We start from the raw sequence: 26,115 nt of genomic DNA, 5'->3' as shown, positions 1-26,115 counted from the left end.
TTTCTAGAACTTGTCCCCTTCAGCCTTACCCCAATAACTGAAGCATAAGGCCAATTACAACTGTTAAACCTAATAACCTGCTAACAGGTGAGTTGTGTGGTCTTAACTGGGGAAAATTCACCAATAATCTTACCTACTGTTACATAAATTAGCACAAACTGTGCTAATTCTATAATAATTCCAATGAGATCATCAAAACCCAATATGCCTGACTGACCCAGGCTTCTTCATTAACAGAAATAATAAATCTATATATTGTAACATACTGTAAGAAAGGACTTCTAATTCTTCAAATTAAATTATACCCCTTCAAAACCCCCAAACACACACACACACACATTCTGTCTCTCTCTCTCTCTCTCTCTCACTCTATCTCAATCATGTTTAAGACAGACAAAAGATGAAGGGTTTATCACAGATTCTGTGGGTGGAAGACAAAATTCCAAAGATCAGCTCAGAGCACAAAGTGGAAAATACTTTTCCTCTCATAGTTCTTTTGACTTGTGCAGTAGTGAGACACTGTTGTCTGTATGGTGATCATTGTCCCTCAATTTGCTGGTTGATCAGGTAAATGTATGAACTCTTTCTTTTTTTAGGATTTCTGGAATTTTCTCTCTTTTTCCTGAGTAAGAGAGAGAGAGAGAGAGATGAGTATGCAGTCTCTGGATGTTTTGTTTTCTCTGTCTGCTACTCTGGGCACTCAGCTTTTTTTTAAACACTCTGCAGCTCAGCCAATCAGAGAGTTGTTCCCTGGCAGCACTTCCTTAACTTTGAAGTTTCTTGGTGTTGTTCTGTCTCAAATCTCTTCTTACTTTCAAAACCAACATTGTGTTGCAGAACTCAACAAATATGAAATATTTGTTTTTCAAATTGTAGAACTTTCCTTGTATTCTAGTGTCACAGTCCCACTGCATTTCAGTTTATAGACGCAAAAAATGAAAAACATGTGTCTCTTAGGTATAGCCTCTGAAGTGCTCAGCAAACTCTGGTGATTCCTTGTTGACAGTATCCCAGTAACATTTGCAATTATTTTCAGAAAGTTATTCCAATGTAATGAGAAACTCCTACCAATTTGATTGTTTTACAAAACTGCACCCATTCACTTGAACCTAAAGTGATTGAAAAATTTGTAGAGGATCTGGGTTCCACGCTCAACTTGTAGCATTGGTTAGAACACACATTATTTTCTTTTCAAACCTACAGTGGATCCTTTTGGCTATGGATGGGAAGAAGTTTGCAGAAAATTTTTACATGACTGTGAGGATGAAACGAACAGGAGAGTCGAAAAGGTAAGTAAAGGAACACAGAGCCAGTTCTACAAAGACTATCGTAAATGGAAACAATCTGATAGTGAAAATCTATCCCAAAGTTTGAAGTGGAAGATGTATGATAAGTGTACAAACACTGTTTTTAAACTCACTTTCCAGATTCCATTGATCTGATTTTGACCTGAATTAGAAACATGCATTTATCGTAGTTGTGGGTATGTTCGACTAGCTGGGAAATTGATTTGTGGGCATTTAGTCCCCTGTCTACGTGACATCTCCAGTGTTTTGGAGCCTCCTGTGAAGTGCTGTTGTGCTGTGCCTTCTGAAATTTATTTGGTTTGTTCTTGCTGCTTCCAGTTGCCGGTTCCGGTTATTCATTGCAATGATCGGTATATTAGATCTAGGTCAGCGTGTTTATTGATGGAGCCCATGGATGAGTGCCATGCCTCTAGAAATTCTCTGGCTGTCCTCCGTTTGGCTTATCCTATTATCGTAGTGTTGTCGTTGGTGTATTTATCTATTGACAGTCATGGTACTGACAAAGGCATTTCAGACAAAGCAGAATGGTGTGCTTTCATTTTCTAAAATGTAATCTTCTGTGTTCTACGTAGACCTACAAACTGAATATGGTCTTAAAAAAAACATTAGAGCTGATTTCAGAATTGCCTACAGCAGTTTTACAGTGCTTCTGAAGCAGGATTACTGGATCCAAAACGTTAACTCAATATGTAGCTAGGCTGACTAGAGGGGAGGCCATATTGGATTTGGTGCTTGGCAATAAACCAGGCCAAGAAAGGGAATAAGGATAATCCCAGGGACTCAGCAAGATGGCAGCGATTCTGTAGAACTGCTGTGGACAGCTCTGCCTAACAGCCAAGGCATGCTGGTGTTTTTTGCCATCCCTGGCCAACTTATGTGGTGGAATTATTAGTTTAAAACCTTACGGAACACATATTTGTTAATATTTGGGAGCGGGAACATGCCAAAGGGAAAAGGAGCAAGCAAACAGCAACAGGAAGGACACTCCTCTACAGCACCAGGCATACCAGAGACAGCAGCAACAGCAGCCTCTCCTGAACCCCCCCGGGGACCTGACAGACTCTCAGGAATTGGCTGCGGTGATGGAGAGACGTACCTTGAAAGTTGGGGCTGCGATTGAGGAGATCTGTGGGGAGATTCGGGCCCAAGTCCAACCTATTGCATCCATGCTGCAGAAGCATGAGCAGGAGATCCAGGGCCGCGGGGAGAGGCTGGAGGAGGTGGAGGGTTGAACTAAGGCCTCGGAAGCTGCGATAGAGTCCTCATCCAGTCGGATCCAGATGCTGGAGCGAGAGATGCGGGCCTTGCGAGACCATATCGACGACCTCGAAAATCGAGGTAGGAGGATAAATTTCTGAATTGTCGGGCTCCCTGAAGGTGAGCAGCTAGTCAGCTTCTTTGAAAGCTGGCTGCGGAAGTTTTTGGGCCTTCACATCGAGTCCAGCAGGCTGCAGATTGAAAGGGCTTATCAGGTTACAGTGCACAGGTCAGGGTTAGTGCAGCCCCCCTGCCCAGTCCTAGAGCACTTCCACTCATATAAGGACAAGCAAAAAGTGATAGAAGCTTCTAGATTACTGGGAAATGATCCACAGGCACTGCTGTACAACGGGTCAAAAATCATGTTTTTCCAGGATTTCTCTGCACCTTTAATCCGAAAGAGGAAGTCCTTCGATTAAGTTAAAAAGAGGCTGAGAAACCTGGGCATCCAGTACTCCATGAGGTACCCTGCAGTGCTCCACTTCAGCCACGAGGACTCAGTTTATACATTTGACTCAGCGGATAAAGCTAAAAACTTTGTAGTCACTTTAAAATACATGAACTGGCCAGAAGACTATGGTTAATGTTTGTTCTCTTTTCCTTCTTTCCCCATGTTTTCCCTTTTTTTCATTCCTTTCTTTCTCCCAAAAATTTTCTTTTTTGGAAAGGGGGAAATAACCTTTGAATAAGTTGTTCCTTTTTTTAATAACTGGATTTTCTTTGGGAAATTTTGTGGATGTTCTTTGTTGTCTCACCCTATTTTATTTTGTTTGTTCTGTTTCTCTTTTAGTCACAAGTAGGGGTCACATGAAGCCAGGGATGGGTGGAGTGCTCATCCTGACTTTGTATTTTTTCTATTGATTTAAGGATCATCTCCTTGTTTTTTTTCTGGTCTTAGCCTGGGATACAGACCGGGTTTGAAGGAGCTGTGAAGGAGGGGATGGATAGGATGAGTGCCCTCTATGGGCAGGGGGAAGAGTCTTCCATTCAAGGTTTTATAGTTGGTTTTCTTTGTAGTTTTTTGGTAGTAATAGTTGTTATAGTTATGATTGAGTAGCTTTTGTGTATATAGTTCTTCGACTCCATGAGTCTTTATTTACTTGTACTCGGCGCTTTGTAAGCAGGGTTCTCCCTCCAAGGGGTTCAAGGGTCTCTGAAAGGGGATATGGCTGAGTGTCTTATTAAATGGTGCACCTGGAACATTAAGGGAAGTCAAAAGGAAAGAAGTGCTTTCTAGTCTTAAGAGAGAAAGCGTTGACATCGCTTTGTTGCAGGAAATCCATCTTGATGATGGGGAATACCTGAAATTACAACAGAGAGTTATAACTGGGTATTCTTTTCATCCTTTACTACTAAAAGTAGGGGGGTGGCGGTACTTATTCAGAAAAATCTTCCGTTCACATTATTAGAGCAGGTGAAAGATGAGCAGGGGTGGTTTGTGATACTTAAAGCCCTGATACATGGGGAGAAATATGGCATTTTAAATAACTAGTGTCCTCCGGCGCATCCCCTCAAATTTTTGATTAGTGCTTTCTCTAAGTTGAGTGCTTTTGGAACACGGCACATTATTTATAGGGGGGGATTTTAATTGTCTTTTGGATCCGACAGTGGGCAGGATGCCTCGACTCCCAACTATTTCTTCGCAGGCCAAGCAGGTGGTTGACTTACGCGAGAAGTTGAGGCTAGTGGATATTTGGAAATGTCTTCACCCTACCGGCAGGGACTTCACCTTTTTTTCAAACCCACATAAATGTCACATAAGGATTGACTTCTTTCTGACTCCCTCAGCCCTTCTGGATTCGATTATGGTTTGTAAAGTTGGGAATATAGCTATCTCTGATCACGTGGTGGTATATTTGGAGGTTAAGGCCAAGAGTGAGGGGCTAGGTTTACGCCACTGGCGTTTGGACCCTTTTCTCCTTAAGGATTCCAAATTTGTGGAATATGTTTTGAAGGGGTTTCAGGAATTCTTGACTATCAACTCAGGCACGGCTAGTAGTCTTCTATGCTATGGGAGACTGCTAAGGCCTTTGCTAGGGGATTAGCTATTTCCTATTCGGCTAGCCGGAAACGATAGAAGGAGGAACAACAGCGTCTACTTGAGACAAGGTTGGAAGCCACTGAGGCGGCACATTTTGCACGGCCTTCAGTAACTAAGCTACAGCGGATCACAGCCCTCTGGGCAGCCTTAAATTCAATACTGACACAAAACGCAAAGAAAGAACTTGCTTTTGCTAGACAAAGGCTAGGGGGGCTAGGCCAGGAAAGTATTTCTTGTACCTGACTAGGAAAAAGCGTTCCCCAATCCATTACTGCAATCAGAGACAGCGCCAGGGTCCTTACATACAATTCTAAAAAGATTAATGAGGCTTTTCGGAGTTTGCACTGAATTGTATCAGTCTGAAGGTTGCGAGGACAGGAGGGCTAAAATGGAGCCCTTTTTTAAGAACTTGGACCTCCCAGGGGTAACCTTGGAACAGGCCTCTCTCCTTAATGCCCCCTTGACAGTTCAGGAAATACAGAAGGTAGCTGAGCAACTTCAGAGTGGGAAAGTGCCTGGCCCTGATGGTCTTCCGGGTGAGTTTTATAAGGAGATTATAGGGATTCTGTCAGGGCCAATGTTGGAGATGTACAATCACTGCTATGTGCATGAATGCCTCCCACCATCTTTGAGAGAAGCTAATATTTCCTTAATTCTTAAGAAGGGGAAGGTTCCTGAGGATTGTGCCTCATACAGGCCGATCTCTCTATTAAATTCAGATTTCAAGATTCTGTCCAAGATCCTGGTGCTGAGATTGGAAAAGGTGTTGCTCCATATTGTTAAAGAGGACCAGACAGGCTTTATAAGGGGCCATAGGTCCTCTAATAATATTAGAGGGTTGTTGAATGTGGTCCAAGTTTTGTCAGCAACGACCGATTCAGGGGTTGGTGATTTCCTTAGATGCAGAGAAAGCATTTGACCGGGTGGAATGGCCGTATCTTTTTTATGTCTTAGAACAGTTTGGGTTGGGTGGGGTCTTTGCTCGGTGGGTGGAGGTTTTATATCACCACCCTCTGGCTGTGGTCATCACCAACGGGGTGAAGTCTGGGAATTTTTAGGATTGGTAGGGGTAGTTGGCAAGGCTGCCCCCTCTCACCATTGTTGTTTACGTTGGTGATAGAGCCGCTGGCAGAGGCCATTCATCAGAACGTCCACATAACCGCTCCAGAAGTGGGATCGAGGGCACACAAGATTACACTGTATGCAGATGATGTCCTTCTATTTTTATCAAATCTGATGACCTCCGTACCCCATTTGATACAATCTATCAATTCATTTGGGGCTATTTCAGGATGTAAGATTAACTTTGCAAAATCGGAGGCTCTGCATTTGAGGAACCTTAAGGATGTGACAGAAGTTGAAGGTGGCCTAAATTCCCTTTTAAATGGTCACTGGCAGGGTTCCGATACTTCGGCGTTTTTATTACCCCCAAGTTTGATCTGTTATTTCGAACTAACTTTGCTCACTTGCTCGACAATATTAGGCGAGATCGCCAGAGATGGAAGGCTCTTCCAATTTCATGGCTGGGCCAAATATCTCTCATTAAGATGGAGATTCTTCCTCATTTGCTTTATCCCATCTGTATGCTCCCTATACTGTTTCCCAGGTCAATGCTGCGGAAGCTTATGGGGTGGTTTGGTTCCTTTATTTGGCATCATGGGCAGCCCCTCATCAAACTTACTAAATTGCAGTTGCATCAAGGAGGGGAAGGAGTTGACTTCCCAGACATCAGGAGGTATCAATTGAGTTTCCTGCTGTCCTTTGCGATTGGGTAGGTAACAATCTGAACTCAATATGGCTGGATATTGAGGCCTCCCAGGCAAAGTGCCCTCTTATTAACCTGTTGTTCATGGATAAGATGAGGACAGTTATGGACCACTGCCAGAACCCCATTGTCATTAGTACAGGCAAGGCTTGGAGGGCGATGTGTCAGAGTGAGGGTTGCTTATCCAAGACTTCGCCACTTGTACCTATCGTTGGCATACCAGGGTTCCGACCAGGGATGATGGACTCGGTTCAAACTGTGGGCAGCGAGAGGAGTTTCTAGTTTGGGAGACTTGTTTGAGGGGGAGGTCATGATGTCTTTTGAGCAACTGAGCCGCAAATACGGGTTGCCCAGCAGAGATCTATTCCGTTTCTTTCAGGTTAGGATTTCATCCAGAAGAAGACTACGCTTCTCACTAAGCCCTTTAAGCCCGATACAGAGAGGTTGGTGCTACGTTCCCGCAAGCACGCTTTCGGTTAGTGCCCTCTATCGCCTGTTGGATGGCAGGGCCTGGCAGGATATTAACCGGTTATGTGAGGTCTGGGAGCAAGAGCTAGGGGTGGAGATTTCATTTGAAACATGGGAGAATATATGGAAGAATACTTGAAAGATCTCAATCTGTCATAGGGCATGCACTACGCAGTTAAAAGTTTTGCATAGGGCTCATCTGGCACCAGACCATCTGGCGAAGTTTAAAAAAGGGGTATCTTCAGTGTGCCCCAAATGTAAAATAAGTGTAGGTACTGTTACCCATTGCTTATGGACATGCCACAGGCTCCATGTTTATTGCAGCGCTGTGGCAGGAGAGGTAGGGAGGGGATTGAGGACTGAAGTCAAAGTAGACCCGATATCTCTCCTCTTAGGTCTACCGAATTTACATCTTTAGACGGACGTGGGAAGAAACTATTTAATACTGCATACTGTGCACAGAAGAATATTCTGATGAATTGGGTGTCTGAGAACCCGTCCAGCTTGCTGGGATGGCAGAAATTAATTATGGAGCACATTCCCTTGGACATTTTTATAAGACATGGCAGCCCTACTTGAGTTATCTGGATATAGATTTGTCAGTTATCTTAACTAGGGCGTTTGTTTAACCAGGATGGTAAGATTTGTCGAGCCCTGAAGGGGGTCTCCTGAGTTAATACGCGTATATATGATTAGATTAGATTCAGCCCAACAAGTCCACAACGACCCGCCGAAGCACACCCACCCAGACCCATTCCCCTATATTTACCCCTGCACCTAACACTGCGGGCAATTTAGCATGGCCAATTCACCTAACCTGCACATTTTTGGACTGTGGGAGGAAACCGGAGCACCCGGAGGAAACCCACACAGACATGCGTCAGTCGTCTGAGGCGGGAATTGAACCCAGGTCTTTGGTGTTGTGAGGTAGCAGTGCTAACCACTGTGCCACCGTGCTGCCCACAATGCTCCCGTTCCTTTGTTTGGGAGCGTTGCGCTGAGCATAACTGCTCTGTATTTTGTGGGGTTTTTTTGTTTTGTATTGCTTTTTTTTCTTTCTTTTTGATCTATTACTAATTAACTTATTTATTGGTGTTGCTTTGCACAGCACTAGGGTTTGTTTTGTATTATAGGGTAGGTTAGTAGTTAATACACAGTAGTTGTATTGTAATTTGTGTTTTTTTCTTTTTATTATACTGATTGTATTTTTCAATAATTTTATATGTTTATAAAGTTAAAAAGATTTGCTTATGAATATATTTACAAAAAAACAGGGTAATCCTGGGAATTACAGACCAATCAGTCCTACTGTGGTGGGCAAATTATTGGAGAGAATTCTATTAGGATTTATGATTACTTGGCAAACTATAGTTTGATTAGAGATCATCAGCATGGCTTCAAGAGGGGCAGGTCATGCCTCACAATCCTTATTGATTTCTTTGAAGTTGTACATGGATTTTAGCAAGGCATTTGATCAGGTTCCCTGTGATAAGCTTATTCAGAAAGTAAGGAGGCATGGGATACAGGGACATTTGGCTCTTTGGATACAGAATTGGTTGGTCCATTGAAGACAGAGGGTGGTAGTAGATGGACAATATTCAGCCTGGAGCTCGGTGTTCTGCAGGGATCTGTTCTGGGACCACTTCTCTTTGTGATTTTTAGAAATGACTTGGATGAGGAAGTGGAAGGGTGCGTTAGTAAGTTTGCTGATGACATGAATGTTGGTGACATTGTGGATAGTGTGGAGAGCTATTATACATTACAATGGGACATTGACAGGATGCAGAGCTGGGCTGATAAGTAGCAGATGAAGTTCAATCTGGAAATGTGTGAAGTGATTCACTTGAATCTGAATGCAGAATACAGGGTTAAAGTAGGATTCGTGGCAGTGTGGATGAACAGAGCGATCTTGGGGTCCATGTCCATAAGTCCCTCAAAGTTGCCACTTAAGTTGATGGAGTTGTTAAGAACGCATATGGTGTGTTGGCTTTCATTAGCATGGGGATTGAGTTTAAGACTCGTGAGGTTGTGCTGCAGCTCCATGGAGCCCTGGTTAGCCCACACTTAGAATATTGTATTCAGTTCTGATTGCCTCATTATAGGAAGAATATGGAAGCTGTAGTGAGGGTGCAGAGGAGATTTACCAGGATGCTGCCTGGACTGGAGGGCATGTCTTATGAAGAAAGGTTGAGGGAGTGAGAGCTTTTCTCATTGGAGCAAAGAAGGGTGAGAGGCAACTTGAAAGAGGTGTATAAGATGATGAGAGGCATAGATAGAATGAATAGTCAGAGATATTTTCCCAGGGCAGAAATGGCTATTGTAAGGGGGTGTAATTTTAAGGTGATCGGAAGAAGGTTAAGCGGAGATATCAAAGGTTGGTTCTTTACACAAAGAGGTTGGTGCATGGAATGCACTGCCAGCAGTGATGGTAGAGTCAGGTACATTAGGGACATTTAAGCGACTTTTCAATAGGCACATGGATGACAGTAAAATGAAGGGTATGTAAGTTAGTTTGATCTTAGATTGGGATAAAAGGTCGGCACAACATCAAGTGCCGAAGCGCCTGTACTGTTCAATGTTCTAAATCTGATTTCTTTCCACAGATGTTGCCAGACCTACTGAGTTTTTCCACCAATTTTTGTTTTTATTTTTGTTTCTGATTTTGAGCATCTGTAGTTCTTTTGATTTTTCTGTTGAGTCTCACAGTGCATTGTATTCTGGAGCAATAGATTAGGAATTTCGGCTAGTTACTCAACAAAGAGTGACCTTCTGTATTACTACGGCCCTGTTATAAATACTTGCTAGCATTCAGGTTTAGACACAAGTATCAGGATTGATCTCTGCATTATGAAGTAGTCAGGGTGAATATGAAAGAGAATAACTATAGCATATTATAAGAGTGCAATCTGTGGCAGCACAATCTTGATGTAGCTTCCTGACCCATGTTTTCATTTAAAATGGTATTTAACTCTTTGGGCCAATTTAATGTAAGCTGCTGCTGTGCCTATTATTGATAGTTACCTTCCAGCACAAAGTCACATCAGAGATTTCAGACAATTTATTAAACTTAAATAAAGTATTATGTATTCTCGAAGTCTGAAATAAAAACAGAAAGTACTCAAGAAACTCATGAAGGCTGGCAGCCCTGTGGACAGAGGAACAGAGTTAATGTCTCAAGTCTGATACAACTCTTCTTCAGAACTGAAAGGAAATGGAAATTGGTGTCTTTTATGCTCCAGTTAGGAGTTTACGACCATTAAAATTTGATCCATTTGCTCATCCTCTCCCTTTATCTACTGCATAAAAAATACAATTTTCCAATCCCTTTCAGTTCTGAAGAAGTCATCTCAGACTCAAAAGGTTAACTCTATTCATCTCTCCACATATGCTGCCAGATCTACTGAGCTTTCTCAGCACTTGCTGTTTTGACTACTAAATTTCATTTTGCCTCAACAAGAGACATGTGGACCCAAAAAGATAAAGAAAGCAGACGACCAAGATAATTCTTTATATAAGTAAATTATGCTAATTAAAAAGTCAATTAGAATTATGGCAAAAAAATGGCTAGAAAATGGGACAATGCTGGAAGCAGTTTAAAAGTGTTTAAAGTTTAAAATGACTTGGGTATTTAGAAATTTAGGATAAAAATCCCAGTAATAAATGAATTCTGATAGTTTGTTATTGTGACATTAGTGTGTTTTTCAATGTCACGCTGTACGTATAAAAACATACAACACTTGGCTGCCCAGGGCAACTAAGAATTTCTTCTACCTGCTGTGTTTGTGTATTTCTGTTTTATTCCTTCACCATTCTGTGAGGGAACCTATCCTGATGTTGTGATACAGATTGTGAGTGATTTTGTTTCAGGCCCGAAATCGTATTGAAGCTTTCTTCAAGAAGCAGAGTATTGCATTGGACAAAATGAAGGATAACATGCCCACCTTTTATTACATTGCAAATTCGCTGAAAACAGTCCGAGTGGATCATTGTCGCCCAGGGTTTGGAAAAAATAAATTAACCCACTTGGATTGTTCTGAATGCTGTGGTGAGTTCTGTAGTTGGTAATTGAATCATGACCCTATATTTTCCATAGCTGTCATATCCTCCCTGTAGGAGGGTTGTCCAGGAGTGCATATAATCAGCCATGGCCTAACTTCCCTTTTTTATATTTAATGGCCCAGCTATAAAATCCTGAACCCAATTATACCTTTTATGCTCTTGCCTACAATTCTGCCTTTAAAAATACCATGGTAAATATTGCTGACAGTAAGTTAAAATGTAATATTGTTTGTACCTTTCAGGACTTTGTACTGCTGTTTTTAGTTGCATTCTCACTCTGTTTCTCTGTTCTTTTCATTGCTGGTTGGGGAGAGCTCTGATTGGTTGAGGTAGGGATTTGGCGATGTGAAATGATTGCTGAGCTCAGGTCACATTTTGCATTGATAGATATGGGACACAGAAGGGCATAGGCCAAAATATGGAAGTTGATAGTAAATACACCAGGAATAGAAAGCAGCAGAAAGGGATGATGTACAAAATGACAGATAGGAAAAGGGTATCTGTGTATCCTACCATAACACCACATACTGCAGGGGACTACAAAAAGTTCGGAATAATATTGGGAGATGTAGGTCTCACCAACTTAACAGAAAAAGGATGATGTGACATTCGTATAAACATAGGAAATAGGCATATATAAACTTTTAATACATTATAGGAAGCTGGATATTCATAGAACATAGAACGTTACAGCGCAGTACAGGCCCTTCGGCCCTCGATGTTGCATCGACCTGTGAAATTAATCTGATGCCCATCTAACCGACACCGTTCCATTATTATCCATATGTTATGTCCAATGCCCATTTAAATGCCCTTAACGTTGGCAAGTCTACTACTACAGTTGCAGGCAGGCCGTTCTATGCCCCTACTTCTCTGAGTGATGAAACTACGCCTAATATCTGTCCTAAATGTATCACCCCTCAATTTAAAGCTATGTCCCTTCGTGTTAGCCTTCGCCATCCGAGGAAAAAGGCTCTTCCATTGTCCCCCTATCTAACCTTCTGATTATCTTGTACATCTCGATTAAGTCATCTCTCAAACTTCTTCTCTCCAACAAAAACTGCCTCAGTACCCTCAGCCTTTCCTCGTAAGACCTTCCATGCCAGGCAACATCCTAACAAATCTCTTCTGAACCCTTTCCAAAGCATCCACATCCTTCCTATAAGGTGGTGACCAGAACTGCATGCAGTACTCCAGGTGCAGTCTAAGCAGTGACTTGTACAGCTGACGTATGACCTCATGGCCCCTAAACTCAATCCCCCTACCAATAAACACCAGTACACCATATACCTTCTTAACAACCCTATCAACCTGGGTGGCAACTTTCAGGGATTTATGTACCAGGACACCGAGATCTGTCTGTTCATCTACACTGCCAAGGATTTTATTATTAGCCGAGTACTCTGCATTCCTATTATTTCTTCCGAAGTGATCTACCTCACAGTTTTCCGCCTTAAACTCCATTTGCCATTTCTCAGCCCAGCTTTGCATCTTATCTGTGTCCCTTTGTAACCCACAACATCCTTCGGCACTATCCACTACTCCGCCTACTTTAGTGTCACCGGCAAATTTATTAACCCATCCTTCTACGCCCACATCCAAATAATTTATAAAAATGACAAACAACAGTTGCCCCAAAACAGACCCTGCGGCACACCACTGGTAACTGAGCTCCAGGAAGAACATTTCCCATCAACCACCATCCTCTGTCTTCTTTTAGCTCGCCAATTTCTGACCGCTAAATCACCTTCAATCCTGAAACTCTGTATTTTGTGCAATAGCATACCTTGAGGAACCTTATCAAATGCCTTACTGATGTCCATATGCACTACATCAACTGCTTTACCCTCATCCACCTGGTCACCTTCTTGAAGAACTCAGTTAAGTTAGTGAGGCACAACCTACCCTTCACAATACCATGTTGACTGTCCCTAATCAAATTATTAATTTCCAGATGATTTTAAATCCTATCTCTTATAATCTTTTTCAACACCTTACCCACAACTGAAATAAGGCTCACTGGCTTATAATTGCCAGGTCTGTCCCGACTCCCCTTCTTAAACAAGGGAACAACATTTGCTATCCTCCAGTCTTCTGGCACTACTCCTGTTGACAATGATGACATAAAGGTCAAAGCCAAAGGCTCTGCAATCTCCTCCCTGGCTTCCCAGAGAATCCGAGGATAAATCTCATCCAGCCCAGGCATCGTATCTATTTTCAGATACTGACAACCTGTGAATTAATAACAAAATTAGATAATTAGCTTATGAATATATTTGATTATTTCCTTGGGCTTCCCCCATACTTTTGCATTAACTGCAGTGGAATGGGGATCCAGAAGAATCTCTGGCAAGAGTAGCAGCATGCTCAGTGCAACTCCTGTCATAAAACTAACCTATGATCAAGGATCTATTATCAGTATACTCTTAGCAATCTTTTTATTACTGAAAGAAGTCAAATTTTGATAAAGCTCCTGTCTCAGAAATGTTGGTAATGCATAAAAGGCCACAAAACCTTTTTGCTCACTTGATGTTGCAATCTAACCATCAGCATCTTTGGCCCTTCAGTAACTTTAACCCTCTTTTCCATCCTAATTGGGTTAATTGTCCCCTGTTCTTACCTCCTAGAAGGCATTTGTCAGTGCTTGTCATTATTCACATTAGGATACTTTGTGTTGTTTCAGGATGAGTCTCTCTCTCTGTGTCATCACCTTCAGAATATTTCTCACTGTTCCTTAATTAGTTGTTCAACCTACCCCATTCAGGAAGGTCTCTCTGTCCCCTTCCGCTTCAGTGCACGTCTGTCCCTTTCTGCATCCCACCAGTGGCCCAGAATATTTGTCACTCTGTCTTAGATTCCCAATTCTTGCTGCATGCCTTGCTACAACTGATCCCTCAACCCTTTTGATTGGAGTTCTCTCGCCACATCAGGATCATCAGCAAAGTGATGGAAGAGGTTATCAACTGTGCTGTCAAGCAGCATATGCTTGGGGGTGAAGGGGGGATTGTGAGGGAGAGTCATGGGGGAGGCAGTGGTTGGTTGTATTGTTGCCACATTGTAAACCAGAGTCCCAGGTAATGTTTTTGGGACCAAGGTTTGAACTTGATAAAGGAAGATGGTGGAATTTGAATTCCGTGGAATCTGGAATTGAAAGTCTTTTGATGGCTGTGAACACTTTGTTGATTGTCATAAAAAGAAACCTATCTGGTTCACTAATGGTCCTTCAGAAAGAAAATGTACTGTCCTTACATGATCTGGACTACTCGTGACTACAGATCTACAGCAGTGACTAACTCTTAACTGCCCTCTGGAAAGGCCAAACAAGACATTGAGATGTATCAACTAACAAAAGGTTCAAAACCAGAATGAAACTGGACAGTCCACCAATCGAGTCTGCAAAGCCTTACCAATATTGGGACTAATACCAAAACTGGGAGACTCAGACTCGTCAAACAACAGCCTGATACAGTCATCAGTGGTACCATCGACAAGATACACTGCAGAAATTCACCAAGGCTCCTTAGACTACACATTCCAAATTCATGACCACTTCCATCTAGAACAAGAAAAGGAACACCACCCACTGCAAGTTCACCTCCAAGACATCTTGACTTGGGAATTAATCACCATTCTTTCTGCTTTTGTGGGTAAAAATCCTGGAACTCTCTCCCTAACAGTACTGTGGGTGTACCAACACCAAATGGACTGCAGCAGTCAACAGCTTCCAAGTGTAATAAATGATAACCCAGTCAGCTACTCTCATCCATGAATGAAAAGCGTCTGGCATTTGAGTTTCAGTTCTATACTGTGGGAATTACAAGCTCATTTGTTATTGGTAATCTACATAGACATTGTACTAACAGCATGACTTACAAGTGAAAAATAAATTCAGGTTAGTGATGTTGGTATGTAACATCTCACCTTCGTGAGTATGTTTGATGTCTATGAGGATATCTGAAGACTTGCTTTACTTCTGTTTCTAGCTGCCATATTGTGTATCCTAACAGTGTTTCCATGTTTACTTCCGCAGTGGTTTGTGATCACGGAATGTACAGTCCGAATAATGATGTGTTCTGTAGACCCTGCACCAGTGTCAAGATTAATTACTATGGAGCAACTGCCTGCTAACTGGAGCCATCTTATGTCGATTTTATATTCATTTCAATGATTAGTATTGCTCTCTTAACAAAAACAATTTCACCTGCTAAGCACAAGTCAACCACTGATATTATTAGTCAGATTATATTATTGTTTTACAAAGATCTATCTGTATACATAAACTACATTTGTGAAATCTCTATTGGGAACAATTGCTGTAAGATCTAGCTTTGTGAAGATTTGTGACTGCTTCTGCTATCTTAATTCGATTGACATTATCTATCACTTGATGGAAATCGTTAAATATTGCACAAATCTTAGTTTGCTAATGGCACTAATATTCAGCATTAACGTGCTATTAGTCTGAGGCTGTGTTACCCAATGATGTGTATAGTCAAACAATCCAGATTATTGAACTATCGATGAATTATTAGAAGTGTTAAAGCTTCTTTAAAAATGCAACTAAAGTCAGGCACCAGCTTCTTTCAGTTTGCATTATCAATCAGTTGTTTAACTGAGAAACTAAAGACCAGCAATACATATCAGTGGTTATTACCATGGACCAATCAATCATCAGTTTTTTAAAAACAATTCGCACAGAAATGTTACTGGTTACGGTAACTGCATGTGTGTTTCTATAAACTCACTAAGCAGACAAGGCTGTGAATATGGTGCAAGCTGAACGTTTGTCAATATTTTATCATGATTTACAGTTTTGCGTCAATGTAAACATAGGCACAGTGTGCAACAAGATGTACCAGCGAACAACTTTTATTTATATTTTTACAATAAATGTCAGACCCCTTGCAAACAGACGTGGAGATTCAGTGTGGAGAGTTTTCCAGATCAGTTGAGAAAGATCTTGTGTTTCACTGGAAGTTAAGGGCAAAGGTATGATGTCTGCTGATTTCCCATATCGCTGGAGCAGGACTATAGTACAAAACACTTAATGACACTGAGAAGAAGGACAGATTTTACTTCTCTCCACCTAGCATAAACTGGGTGGTAACAGAGTTAAAATTCAGCTGATTGACCTATCCACTTCTTGCTCCTGAATCACTTAAACTTAGGCTTTCTGCTAGTTCTCCAGGCCTTGGTCTCACCAATTTGACTTTTGAAGAACCCAACAAAGCTCAGAGGGCCAGTGGAACAAAGTTGCAACCAAAAGGTTCCACTAATTAAAGTGGAGATCAAGAGGAAAGTCCTTAGACTAGTAACCCTCAAATAATTTCTGTGTAGCCACGAGGATTGTCCCATCCTAGCAAGACTTGTTTTATCACTGACACTTGCCAATTGGCTAACTCTCCCCAAATGTGTTAGTAGCCAGATGGTTAAGACCCTGTTTATCATTGTAAAATACAACTAGAGGAGCATTAGCTGCTGCCAGAGTATTGCAGCAGTGAGCCTATCGCCGCTGCATCCACTCCCAATGGTGTCCTTCCTTTACACTATGGTGATGACCCTGCCGCCTTCCACGGGAGGTGCAGATTGCTTGCTGTTGAGGTTCCCAGGAGCCATCCTTATACGGACAGAAACAGACAGACTTTCCATCCATTTCCACTTTCACACCAGCAGGGATAATGGTGTTTCCTGCAAAGCAGTTTGGTCCTGCAAGAATCAGAGTGTTACAACAGCAGGTCGAGGAAAGGTAGCTTTGTAAATGACTTTAACAGACATCATGTATCCAACCCAAAAGTCAATTAGGAAGAGACATTTTTTATCCCATGATATCAAGATCATGGCTGATTAAGGCTTCAACTCCGTTGACTGGTTTTTGCTTCATATTATTTGAAACCATCATTCAACATTGGTACATTGACCTTTTACATTTGTACACTCCGCTGCAGGGTATTCAGGTCAGTTGTGACTGAGTATATGGATGCTAAATAAATAGCTTATTAGCTGCAGAATTTAGCAAGAAATGAAGCTCCTGATTCATCAATAAGGTGAGATATTTATACAGGGGCCTCTCTCAACTGCAACGTTGTTTACAGTGACACTACATGGCTGTCAACAAGACTTGATAGTAGGAGAAAGTGAGGACTGCAGGTGCTGGAGATAAGAGTCAAAAAGTGTGGCGCTAGAAAAGCAAAGCCAGTCAGGCAGCATCCGAGGAGCAGGAGACGAAACTTTGAGCATAAGTTCTTCATCAGAAATGTTGGGGGGAGGTTGGAGTAGTGACCCATGGGGACTGAGAGATAAATGGGAGGGGGGTGGTGCTGGGGAAAAATAGCTAGGAATGCAATAGATGAAGGTGGGGCGTGATGGTGATATGTGGGAAAGAAGATGGACAAGTAGAATGGTTCAAGAGGGCGGTGCCGAGTTGGAGGGTTGGATCTGAGATAAGGTGGGAGGGGAGATGAGGCAACTGGTGAATCAACATTGGTTCTGTGTGGTTGGAGGGTCCCAAGGTGGAAGATGAGGTGTTCTTCCTCCAGTCATTGGCTGGCTAGGATTTGGTGGTGGAGGAGGCCCAGGACTTGCATGTCCTTGGCAGAGAGGGAGGGAGAGTTGAACCCCATCCCACACGGCAATGGGATTGTTTAGTGCATGTGTCATTGTGTCATAGAGATGTACAGCACAGAAACAGACCCTTCGATCCAACCCATCCATGCCGACCAGATATCCCAACCCAATCTAGCTGCACCTGCCATCACCCAGCCCATATCCCAGAGATATTCCCTGAGATGTTCTGCAAGCTGGCATCCTGTCTCCCTGATGTAGAGGAGACCACATCACGAGCAACAGACACAGTAGATGAAGTTCACCAATTTCCTCATCTCCCCTCCCCCCACCTTATCCCAGATCCAACCCTCCAACTTGGCAACACCCTCTTGAACTGTCCTACCTATTCATCTTCCTTCCCACCTATTCACTCCAACCTACCACCATCACCCCCTACTTTCATCTACCTATCATGTTCCTAGGTACCGTCCTCCTCCAGCCTCACCACCACCCCCACACCCATTTATAGCAGGAGAAAGTGATGACTGTGGTTAGTAGAGATCAGTCAAAATGTGTGGCACTGGAAAAACACAATCAGTCCAACAGCATCCAAGGAGCAGGAGAGTCGATGTTTCAAGCATAAGCCCCTCATCAGGAATGTGGAAGGCGGCTGAGAGATAAATAGAATGGGGTGGGAAGGTAACTGGCAAGGTGATAGGTAGATGGAGGTGGGGGATGATGGTGATAGGTCAGTGGGGAGGATGGAATGGTTAGGTGGAAAGGAAGATGGACAGTTCAAGAGGGTGGTGCTGAATTAGAGGTTGAATCAGGGATAAGGTGGGGGGAGGAGAGATGAGGAAATTGGTGAAATCAACATTGATCCTATGTGGTTGGAGGGTCTCAAGGTGGAAGATGAGGTGGTTTCCCTCCAGTCATTGGTGGCGTAATGGGAGGGGAAGTTGAAGTGGTCAGCATTACTAGTGCACAGTGTGAATCCTCCCAACTCCAAATCCAACCTGGTCTGATTAGTGAGACTAGCACTGAATTTCAGCAAAAATACAACAGCAAATCTTTGGAAAAACTCTGACTTACAGAGGATGGGAGACCAGGAGGAGAGTGCTGGGATTGTCAATTCTTTTCTGCCTAAAGTGCTTTTGATTTTATATCTACATTGTAAGTGAAACTTACCCTGTTTGCACACTGAACAGCACTGATTGGCTTCATATGATGGGTTAACACAGTGGACAGGAGCACACTCTGCAGTTAGACAGTACACTTCTCGGTTAGATTCACATCGACACCTCTCACAGGCAGATGGCTGCAGAACAATGTTATAGATCAGAAATCAGTGATTTATTAAAACAAAACATCTTGACAAAAATTATTTCAACTGCATCCATTAAAACCCTAACAGGACCTGCGAGGTTAGCAGGAACAATATATCCTGGAAACTAATTTTGTTTAAACAATGGGGATTTGAACATTGGTTTGCAGAGTATCAAGAGTTTTGAAAGAAATTAGCAGAAGATATTAAATACAGCACCCGCCAGGATGTAGCTCACAAGTAAGCAGAAATAATTGGTTAACATGTTAGCCCGGAATAAACTTACTGATAACAAAAAGTGTTAATCTGTGCAGCAACTGGGAAATAAAGGCACCTGTTAATTGGCAGAGATAGGTAGTCATGGAGTGGGCATTGCAATTTACATTCATGTAGTTTCTGTTTAAAGCCAGCAGATGGTGATGTTTTGATTGTGAACTTGATTAGTGTGCAGTACTTTTGAATACTTTTAATCAACCCATTTGAAAATGTTATGACACATGGGGCAGGTGGGTCTTGAGCCCAGACCTTCTGGCCCACAGATGTGATTCAGCACAGGAGGAAGCCATTCAGCTAATCATGCCTGCCTCAGCTCTTCAAAGCAGCATCATTACCTAGTGCCAATCTCCTGCCTATTCCCCATACTTGCTTCTTTGGCATATCCCTTTAAATCTATGCCCTCTCTTTCTTGTGCCTTCTATGATCAGGAAGAGCTTCTCACTTTCTACTCTGTCCAACCAATTATGGAAACCTCAATCAAATGCCCTCTCAGCCTCTTTCCATTCAAACAGAACAGTCTCAAGTTCTTCAATCTCTCACCATCACTGAAGTTTCTCACTAATGGAACCATTTTTGTAAATCACCTGTGCACTGTCTCCAATGCATTCACATTTTCCTATAATAGCTGAGGTTTAATAGGTGTCTTCTACAAGTTCAATGTCATTTTATTTGTAGTAATAAAGCTGAGGACTTTTTATGTTTTATTAACTGTTCTCGCCAGTTGTCCTGCCACCTTCACTGATATGTGCCCATGTATGCCTCGGTCTCTCTGCTCCTGCACTCCCTTTAGAATTGTACCACCTATTTTATATTGTCATTCAATGTTGTTCCCACCAAAGTGCATTAACCTCACAGTTCTCTTCATTGAATCTCAACTGCCACCTCTCCACCCACTCACCAACTTCTCAATGTCCTTTTGGAGTTCCATTGGCCTTCATTGGCAATGGCATGGAGTACAAGAGTTGGCAAACCGTGCTGCAATTACATAAAACCCTTGTTAGAGCGCACTTGGAGTATTGTGTGCAGTTTTGGTTGCCACACTACTAGAAGGACATGGAAGCTTTGGAGAGAGTGCAGAGAAGGTTCACCAGGATGTTGCCTGGACTCGAGGGCATTGGCCAATGGGGAAAGGGTAAACAGACTGGGATTGTTTTCACTGAAAAATGAAGAGGAAACTTGATAGAGGTCTAGAAAATTATGAGAGGCATAGATAGGATGGATTGTCAGAAGCTTTTTCCCAGGGTTAAAGTTTCAATTACAAGGGGCTATGGGTTCAAGGTGAGAGAGGGAAAGTTTAAGGGAAATGTGCAAGGGACATTTTTCACGTAGAGAGTGGTAGGAGCCTGGAATGCACTGCCAGAAGAGGTGGGGGAAGCAGGGACATTGGCGACATTTAAGAGGCATCTGGATGGTTACATGAATAGGGAGGGATCAGAGGGATTCTGGATTAGTGGTGCTGGAAGAGCACAGCAGTTCAGGCAGCATCCAAGGAGCAGCTCTTGGATGCTGCCTGAACTGCTGTGCTCTTCCAGCACCACTAATCCAGAATCTGGTTTCCAGCATCTGCAGTCATTGTTTTTACCTAGGGATCAGAGGGATACGGACTGAATAAGGACAGAAGGTTTGAATTTTAGCTTAGTTAGGGCATGATGATCAGCACAGGCTTGAGGTGCTGAAGGGCCTGTTCCTATGACGTAATCTCTTTTATTTGTTTGTTCTTTTGTATTAGTATACATCAGGAAAAGCAAGGGTGCCAATTCTTTGGGGAGCTTCACTACTAACTTTCTTCCAGCCTGAAAATGTCCATTGACCATTACTCTGTTTCCTATCGCAAAGGCAATTTTGTACTCTCATTAGTATTGTCCATTTCATATCATGATCTATAACTTCTGTCTGTTATGTAGCACTGTAGGAAACACCTTCTGGAACTCCATGTATAATACATTAACAGTGTTACCCGCATTGACTTTTCTGTTGCCTCTTCAAAAAAACTCCAGCAAATTAGTTAAACACATTTTCCAATTTAGAAACCCACGCTGACTCTTGTTAATCAACCCAGATGAATACTAATTCTTTCCCAAATAATTGTTACCAGATGCTTCCCCAACACACAGCCCAGGGAACACCAGTGCCCCTCGGATTTCTATTCTTACTTCCTTCAAAATCCTTGGCTGCATTTCATCCAATCTCAATGCCTTGTCAACTTCAAGTATAAATACTCTATCTAAGACTTCTTCCTTATTAAATTTGAATTCTTCTAGTGACAGAGTTTCCTTCTCTGTCACCATAGCCTGGGCAACAGCGTCCTATTTTGTAAAGACAGATGCCAAGTATTCATTTAACACCTCAGCCATGCTCCCTGCCTCCATATGTCAATCCCCTTTTTGGTCTCTAATTAATCTGATCCTCCTTTAACCACTCTTTTACTATTTAAATGTTTACGGATTCCCTTTTATTTTAGCTGCTAGTCTTTTCTCATGATGCAACTTTGCTTTTCTTGTTTTTACACATCCCCTCTAAACCTTCTGTATCCCTCATGGTTCTCAAAAGTATTTGCTGCCTGAAAAACTGTTATAAACACACTTTTCCTTTCCAATGTTAATTTCTGCCTCCTTTGTAATCCAGGAAACTCTGGGTTTGTTTTTTCTCCCTTTCCCATTAGAGGGAGTATACCTCGAATGTACCTGAACCACCTTCTGTTTGAAGGTAGCCCATTTTTCACTAAGTGTTTCTCCTGCCAACCTTTAGTTCCCATCAATCCTACCTTGTTCAGTTTTTGACCCATTGAAGTCAGCTCTCCACCAATTGATTTTCTCACTCTGAATTGTAGCACATCATTCTCTACCACTATCCAGACACTACCACTCCTTTGTTAAACAATGGGATAGATCAGTCACTTTAAATGTGTAAATGTTAGCAGGCATGTATGTCTAAGCATCACATTAAAACAAATGTAAAAGAAAGCTGTTTCCTCAGAACATTGGGAATGAGGACAGGCAGTTCAGATCAAAAACACAAAGTTCTGGAGAAACTCAGCGGGTCTGGCAGCATCTATGGAGAGAAAGCAGAGTTAACAAACTGCTTCTGAAGAATGGTCTCTGGACATGAAGAATTAACTCTGTTTTCTGTCCACTGGTGTTGCCAGACCAGCAACTTCCATTTTTGTTTAAGATTTCCAGCATCCAGCAGCTTTGTTTTTATTACAGCAGGTATTTAGCTTTTACATCGAATCATACAATACAAAAGAGGCCCTTTGGCCCATTGAGTCCACAAGACAGAAACTGCTCTAAATATACACCAGTCCCACTTTTCAGCACCTGGTCAATGGCCTTGAATGTTATGACATTTCAAGTGTTCATCCAATTACTTTTTAAAGGTGGTGAGGTTTCCTGCCTCAACTACCCTCCTAGGCAGTGTGTTGCAGATTCCCACCACTCTGTGGGTGTTGAAAACTTTTCCTCAAATTCCTTCTAAACCTCCTGCCTTTCTTCTTAAAATTATACCCCTTGTTATTGACCTAAGGGGAACAGCTGCTTTCTATCCACTCTGTCCATGTCCCTCATCTCAATCAGCACCCCCCTCAGGCTTCTCTGCTCCAAATGTAAGAAACCAAGCTTATCTCCCCTCTCTTTATAGCTGATACCTAGGCAACATCCTGGTGAATCTTCTCTGCACCCTCTCCAGTTCAAGCTCAACCTTCCTATAGTGTGGAGACCAGTACTGTACACAGTACTCCAGCTATACCCTCACCAACGTACTGTACAGTTCCAAGATAACCTCCCTGCTGCTATAATCTATGCCACAATTGATAAAGGTAAGTGTCCCGTATGCCTTCTTTAACTGCTTAACTGCCACCTTCAGGGTTCTGTGCACGAAGACCCTGAGATCCCTCTGTTCCTCTGAGCTTCCTCGTGTCCTGCCATTCATTGAGTACTCCCTTGTCTTGTTACTTTCTCCAAAGTGAATTACCTGACCCTTGTCAAGGTTAAATTCCACCTATCCCAGATATGCACCTCTGACCAATCTGTTTATAGACTTCCGTAACATAAGAACTTCTCCTCACTGTCAATCATCCAATCTTCATGTCACAAACTTGCTAACAGTATGTCTACCCTTGCACCCTCCCTGCCCCCACCACACACACACTCATCTATATTATTTAAATCTATGTCATAAACAATAATGGACCAGCATTGATCCCTGTGGTATGCCACTCGACACAGTGTTTCAGTCTCATAACCAGTCTTCTACCACAGCTCTCTGTCTCCTTTCTCCATTTTGGATCCAGTTTGCCACATTATCCTGGATTCCATGTGATTTTACCTTCTTTTTCAATCTCCCATTTGGGATCTTGTCAAAGGCTTTGCTGATTACCATGTAAACTACATTAACTGTCCTACCCGATCTGCACTCCTCGTTACCTTTTTGAGGCACTCTTCTATTAGATCCTAGCTGATCAGTGCATCAGCCCCCATTGTTCTGACATTGATCCTCTTATCTAACCAAGAATCTCCTGATCTCAGTCTCGAATGTGTCACTTTCTCCTCAGAATCTACATACTTTTGAGGGACAGTGAATATCGAATAGAATCATAGAATGGTTACAGCCCAAAGGGAAGTCTTTCAGCCCATTATATTCATGTAAGCTATCGACAAGAGAAATTCAGTTAGTCCCACTGCCCTACCCTTTCTATTAATGCCTGTGTTTTTTCTCCTTGACCTGTTTGTCCAATTCTCTGTTGAAAGACCCAGTTGAGCTGCCTTCACCAAGCAGGGCATCACAGAGCCAATCGCTGCATAAAAAAAGGTTTCTCTTCACTTTGCTTTTTGTTCTTTTGCCAAATTGGTGTCCTCTGATTCTCAACCCCTTCTGCCAATGGGAATTCTCAATCTCTCTGCCAATGGGAAGTTTCTTTCCATATCCTCCTGTATAATACTGTTTGGACTTTGAACAGTTGCAGCCTAAGCTGGTCAATCCTCCTGTTTAAGGAGGCTAACCCTAGCTTTCAGTTCTTCATGATATATACTTTGGGTGAGAAATATTCTTCCTGGTATTATCCCTGAATGAGCTACTCTTCTCTTCCTCCCTGGAGGAAATTGTTTCTCAGCATCTCCACCTATTGAATCTTTGAAAACTCCTGACTTCAGGAAAACATGCAACTACAGAAATAGTACATGAATAAAAGTCACTGCCACACTAACTCTTCCCCTTCAATAAAACCATAGGAGGTGTTTCAAACCAGAAAGAGAATGAAATAGTCTGTTGTTACCCAGAATTCCTGGAATAGTCGGTACATTTTGCCTCCATATTGACACGAGTTGCGGAATTCCAAGCAGCGTGGGCAGCAGGAGTGGTAACTGACACGGATACACCGGGAGGAGATCCGAGGACACTGAGGCTTATGACACACCGGACCAGTTTCAGTGCAGACACAGGGGCAGGCTGTCGCAGTGGGGTAAAACTTCTCGCCCACATCAAACACAAATCCATTGTCATCAATGCAACCTTTCCCTCGGTAATCTGACAGCACATAGTCAGAATCACCTTTAGAAAGGATTTCATTAACACTGGCTGCTTTGGACTTTGCTATGTATGTCAGTATTAGGCAAACCAACACAAGACAAGACAGCTTTCTTAATACTGCCATCAGCAATGAACAATAAGAAGAATATCTTCTGTTGTTTTTAGCAAAAGGACGGGGATGAAGAATGCTGTGAGCCCTCGTTCCTCTGTAATAAACACTCAGCCTGAATGACGTCTTTTATTAATTGCTGGGACCAGACTGCAGGTAATTGGCATTGCTAACTCGGTCAAAAATGCCAACATAATCAAGAAAGTGCCTCCTGCTAACTTCCATGTACAAAGACAGGCTGTAACTATCGGTGTCAAAAGCAGAAATAGACTGAAACAGATGCCATCTCCCTCCAGTTTGGCTGCAGCTGCTGTCTCTGAGCCAGATATTAGTTTGACATTCTGTGTTTATCAGTAATGATATAGTGCCACATAGCAGTTGGTCACAATATCACATGTTGACCTGCAAAACACAGTCAGGTTCATTCCTATCAGCAGCTTTCACATAAAGACAATCTCTGACATATTACAGAACTGATAGATACAAATAGGAGCAGCAGACCAAAGATAGAAGGGAACACAAAATTGATGATGGGGGAGGGGCGAGGATTATAGCAAAAGGGGTGGGCAATTCAGCCTTTAATTATCATCCCATTTATTCTCCTTGATGCTGGAGAGTGAGTCCAACTGGATTGCTTTTTGAGACTGTGAAGTGTGGCCTTCACAGCTACACAGCCTCCTTCTCTTACTATTCTGTGATGCTAAAATCAATGAAGCTCAATTTTGAATTTTTCAATTAACCCCAAGCAATATGCTCCCCTAAAATGCAGATGATAGGTTAGTGGCATTATCACTGGATTATTATTCCAGAGACCCAGGTAAAGTTCTGGGGACCTGGGTTTGAATCCTGCCAAGGCAGATGGTGGAATTTGAATTCAATAAATATCTGGAATTAAGAATCTAATGATGACCATGAAACCATTGTCAGGAAAAACCCATCTGGTTCACTAATGCTCTTTCAGGAAGGAAACTGCCATCCTTATCTGGTCTGGCCTATATGTGATTCCAGATCCACAGCAATGTGGTTGACTTTTAATTGCCCTCTCAGATGGTCAATAAATGCTGGCTTAGCCAGTGACACCCTCATCCCATGAATTAATTTGAAAAAACATAGCCATTATACCATGTGGTCAATATGTGTGAGGGGTAGGTGAGTCCATGATTTGACAGTGAACTGTGTCAATAATCAGCTGATCTTACTCATTCTGAACAGCAAGACCAAGATTAGAGCAGAGCATAGAACATAGAACATAGAAGAATACAGCGCAATACAGGCCCTTTGGCCTTCGATGTTGCGCCGATCCAAGCCCACCTAACCTACACTAGCCCACTATCCTATATATGCCTATCCAATGCCCACTTAAATGCCCATAAAGAGGGAGAGTCCACCACTGCTACTGGCAGGGCATTCCATGAACTCACGACTCGCTGAGTAAAGAACCTA

The 26,115-nt window shown here is 42.4% G+C and overlaps 2 protein-coding genes across 4 annotated transcripts in view; one reads left to right on the top strand and one right to left on the bottom strand.

Annotated features, from left to right (window-relative positions):
* The window catches only part of LOC122539699 (zona pellucida-binding protein 2-like), a 41,816-nt gene extending 26,166 nt beyond the window's left edge, over positions 1 to 15,650 (top strand). For all 3 annotated transcript variants that reach the window (XM_043674698.2, XM_043674699.2, XM_043674696.2), the window contains 3 exons: positions 1,204 to 1,289; positions 10,706 to 10,883; positions 14,928 to 15,650. In XM_043674698.2, coding sequence (XP_043530633.2) covers positions 1,204 to 1,289; positions 10,706 to 10,883; positions 14,928 to 15,025 — 362 coding nt within the window. In that variant the 3' untranslated portion in view covers positions 15,026 to 15,650. The remainder of the gene's footprint in view (positions 1 to 1,203; positions 1,290 to 10,705; positions 10,884 to 14,927) is intronic.
* Positions 15,651 to 15,750: 100 nt separating this feature from the next.
* LOC122539700 (von Willebrand factor C domain-containing protein 2-like) lies at positions 15,751 to 24,740 on the bottom strand. The gene is made up of 3 exons (XM_043674700.2): positions 24,310 to 24,740; positions 18,629 to 18,758; positions 15,751 to 16,603 (listed from the first exon to the last, which is right to left on the bottom strand). Exons 1-3 carry the CDS (start codon positions 24,685 to 24,687, stop codon positions 16,401 to 16,403), a joined length of 711 nt encoding a protein of 236 aa, XP_043530635.1. The 5' UTR covers positions 24,688 to 24,740; the 3' UTR covers positions 15,751 to 16,400.
* Positions 24,741 to 26,115: the final 1,375 nt, after the last annotated feature.

This window comes from Chiloscyllium plagiosum, unplaced genomic scaffold (assembly GCF_037043375.1).
Source record: "Chiloscyllium plagiosum isolate Xiang-an unplaced genomic scaffold, Cpla_swu_hap1 HiC_scaffold_32, whole genome shotgun sequence".
In the NCBI taxonomy this organism is placed as follows: Eukaryota; Metazoa; Chordata; class Chondrichthyes; order Orectolobiformes; family Hemiscylliidae; genus Chiloscyllium; species Chiloscyllium plagiosum.
This window is presented reverse-complemented; position numbering and strand designations above follow the sequence as displayed.

Coding starts and splice junctions, on each gene's coding strand:
- LOC122539700 (XM_043674700.2), bottom strand. CDS start 24,687: ATGGCAGTATTAAGAAAGCTGTCTTGTCTTGTGTTGGTTTGCCTAATA. Junction 18,759..24,309: donor GACTATTCCAGGAATTCTGG/GTAACAACAGAC, acceptor ATTGTTCTGCAG/CCATCTGCCTGTGAGAGGTG. Junction 16,604..18,628: donor CTGTTCAGTGTGCAAACAGG/GTAAGTTTCACT, acceptor TGATTCTTGCAG/GACCAAACTGCTTTGCAGGA.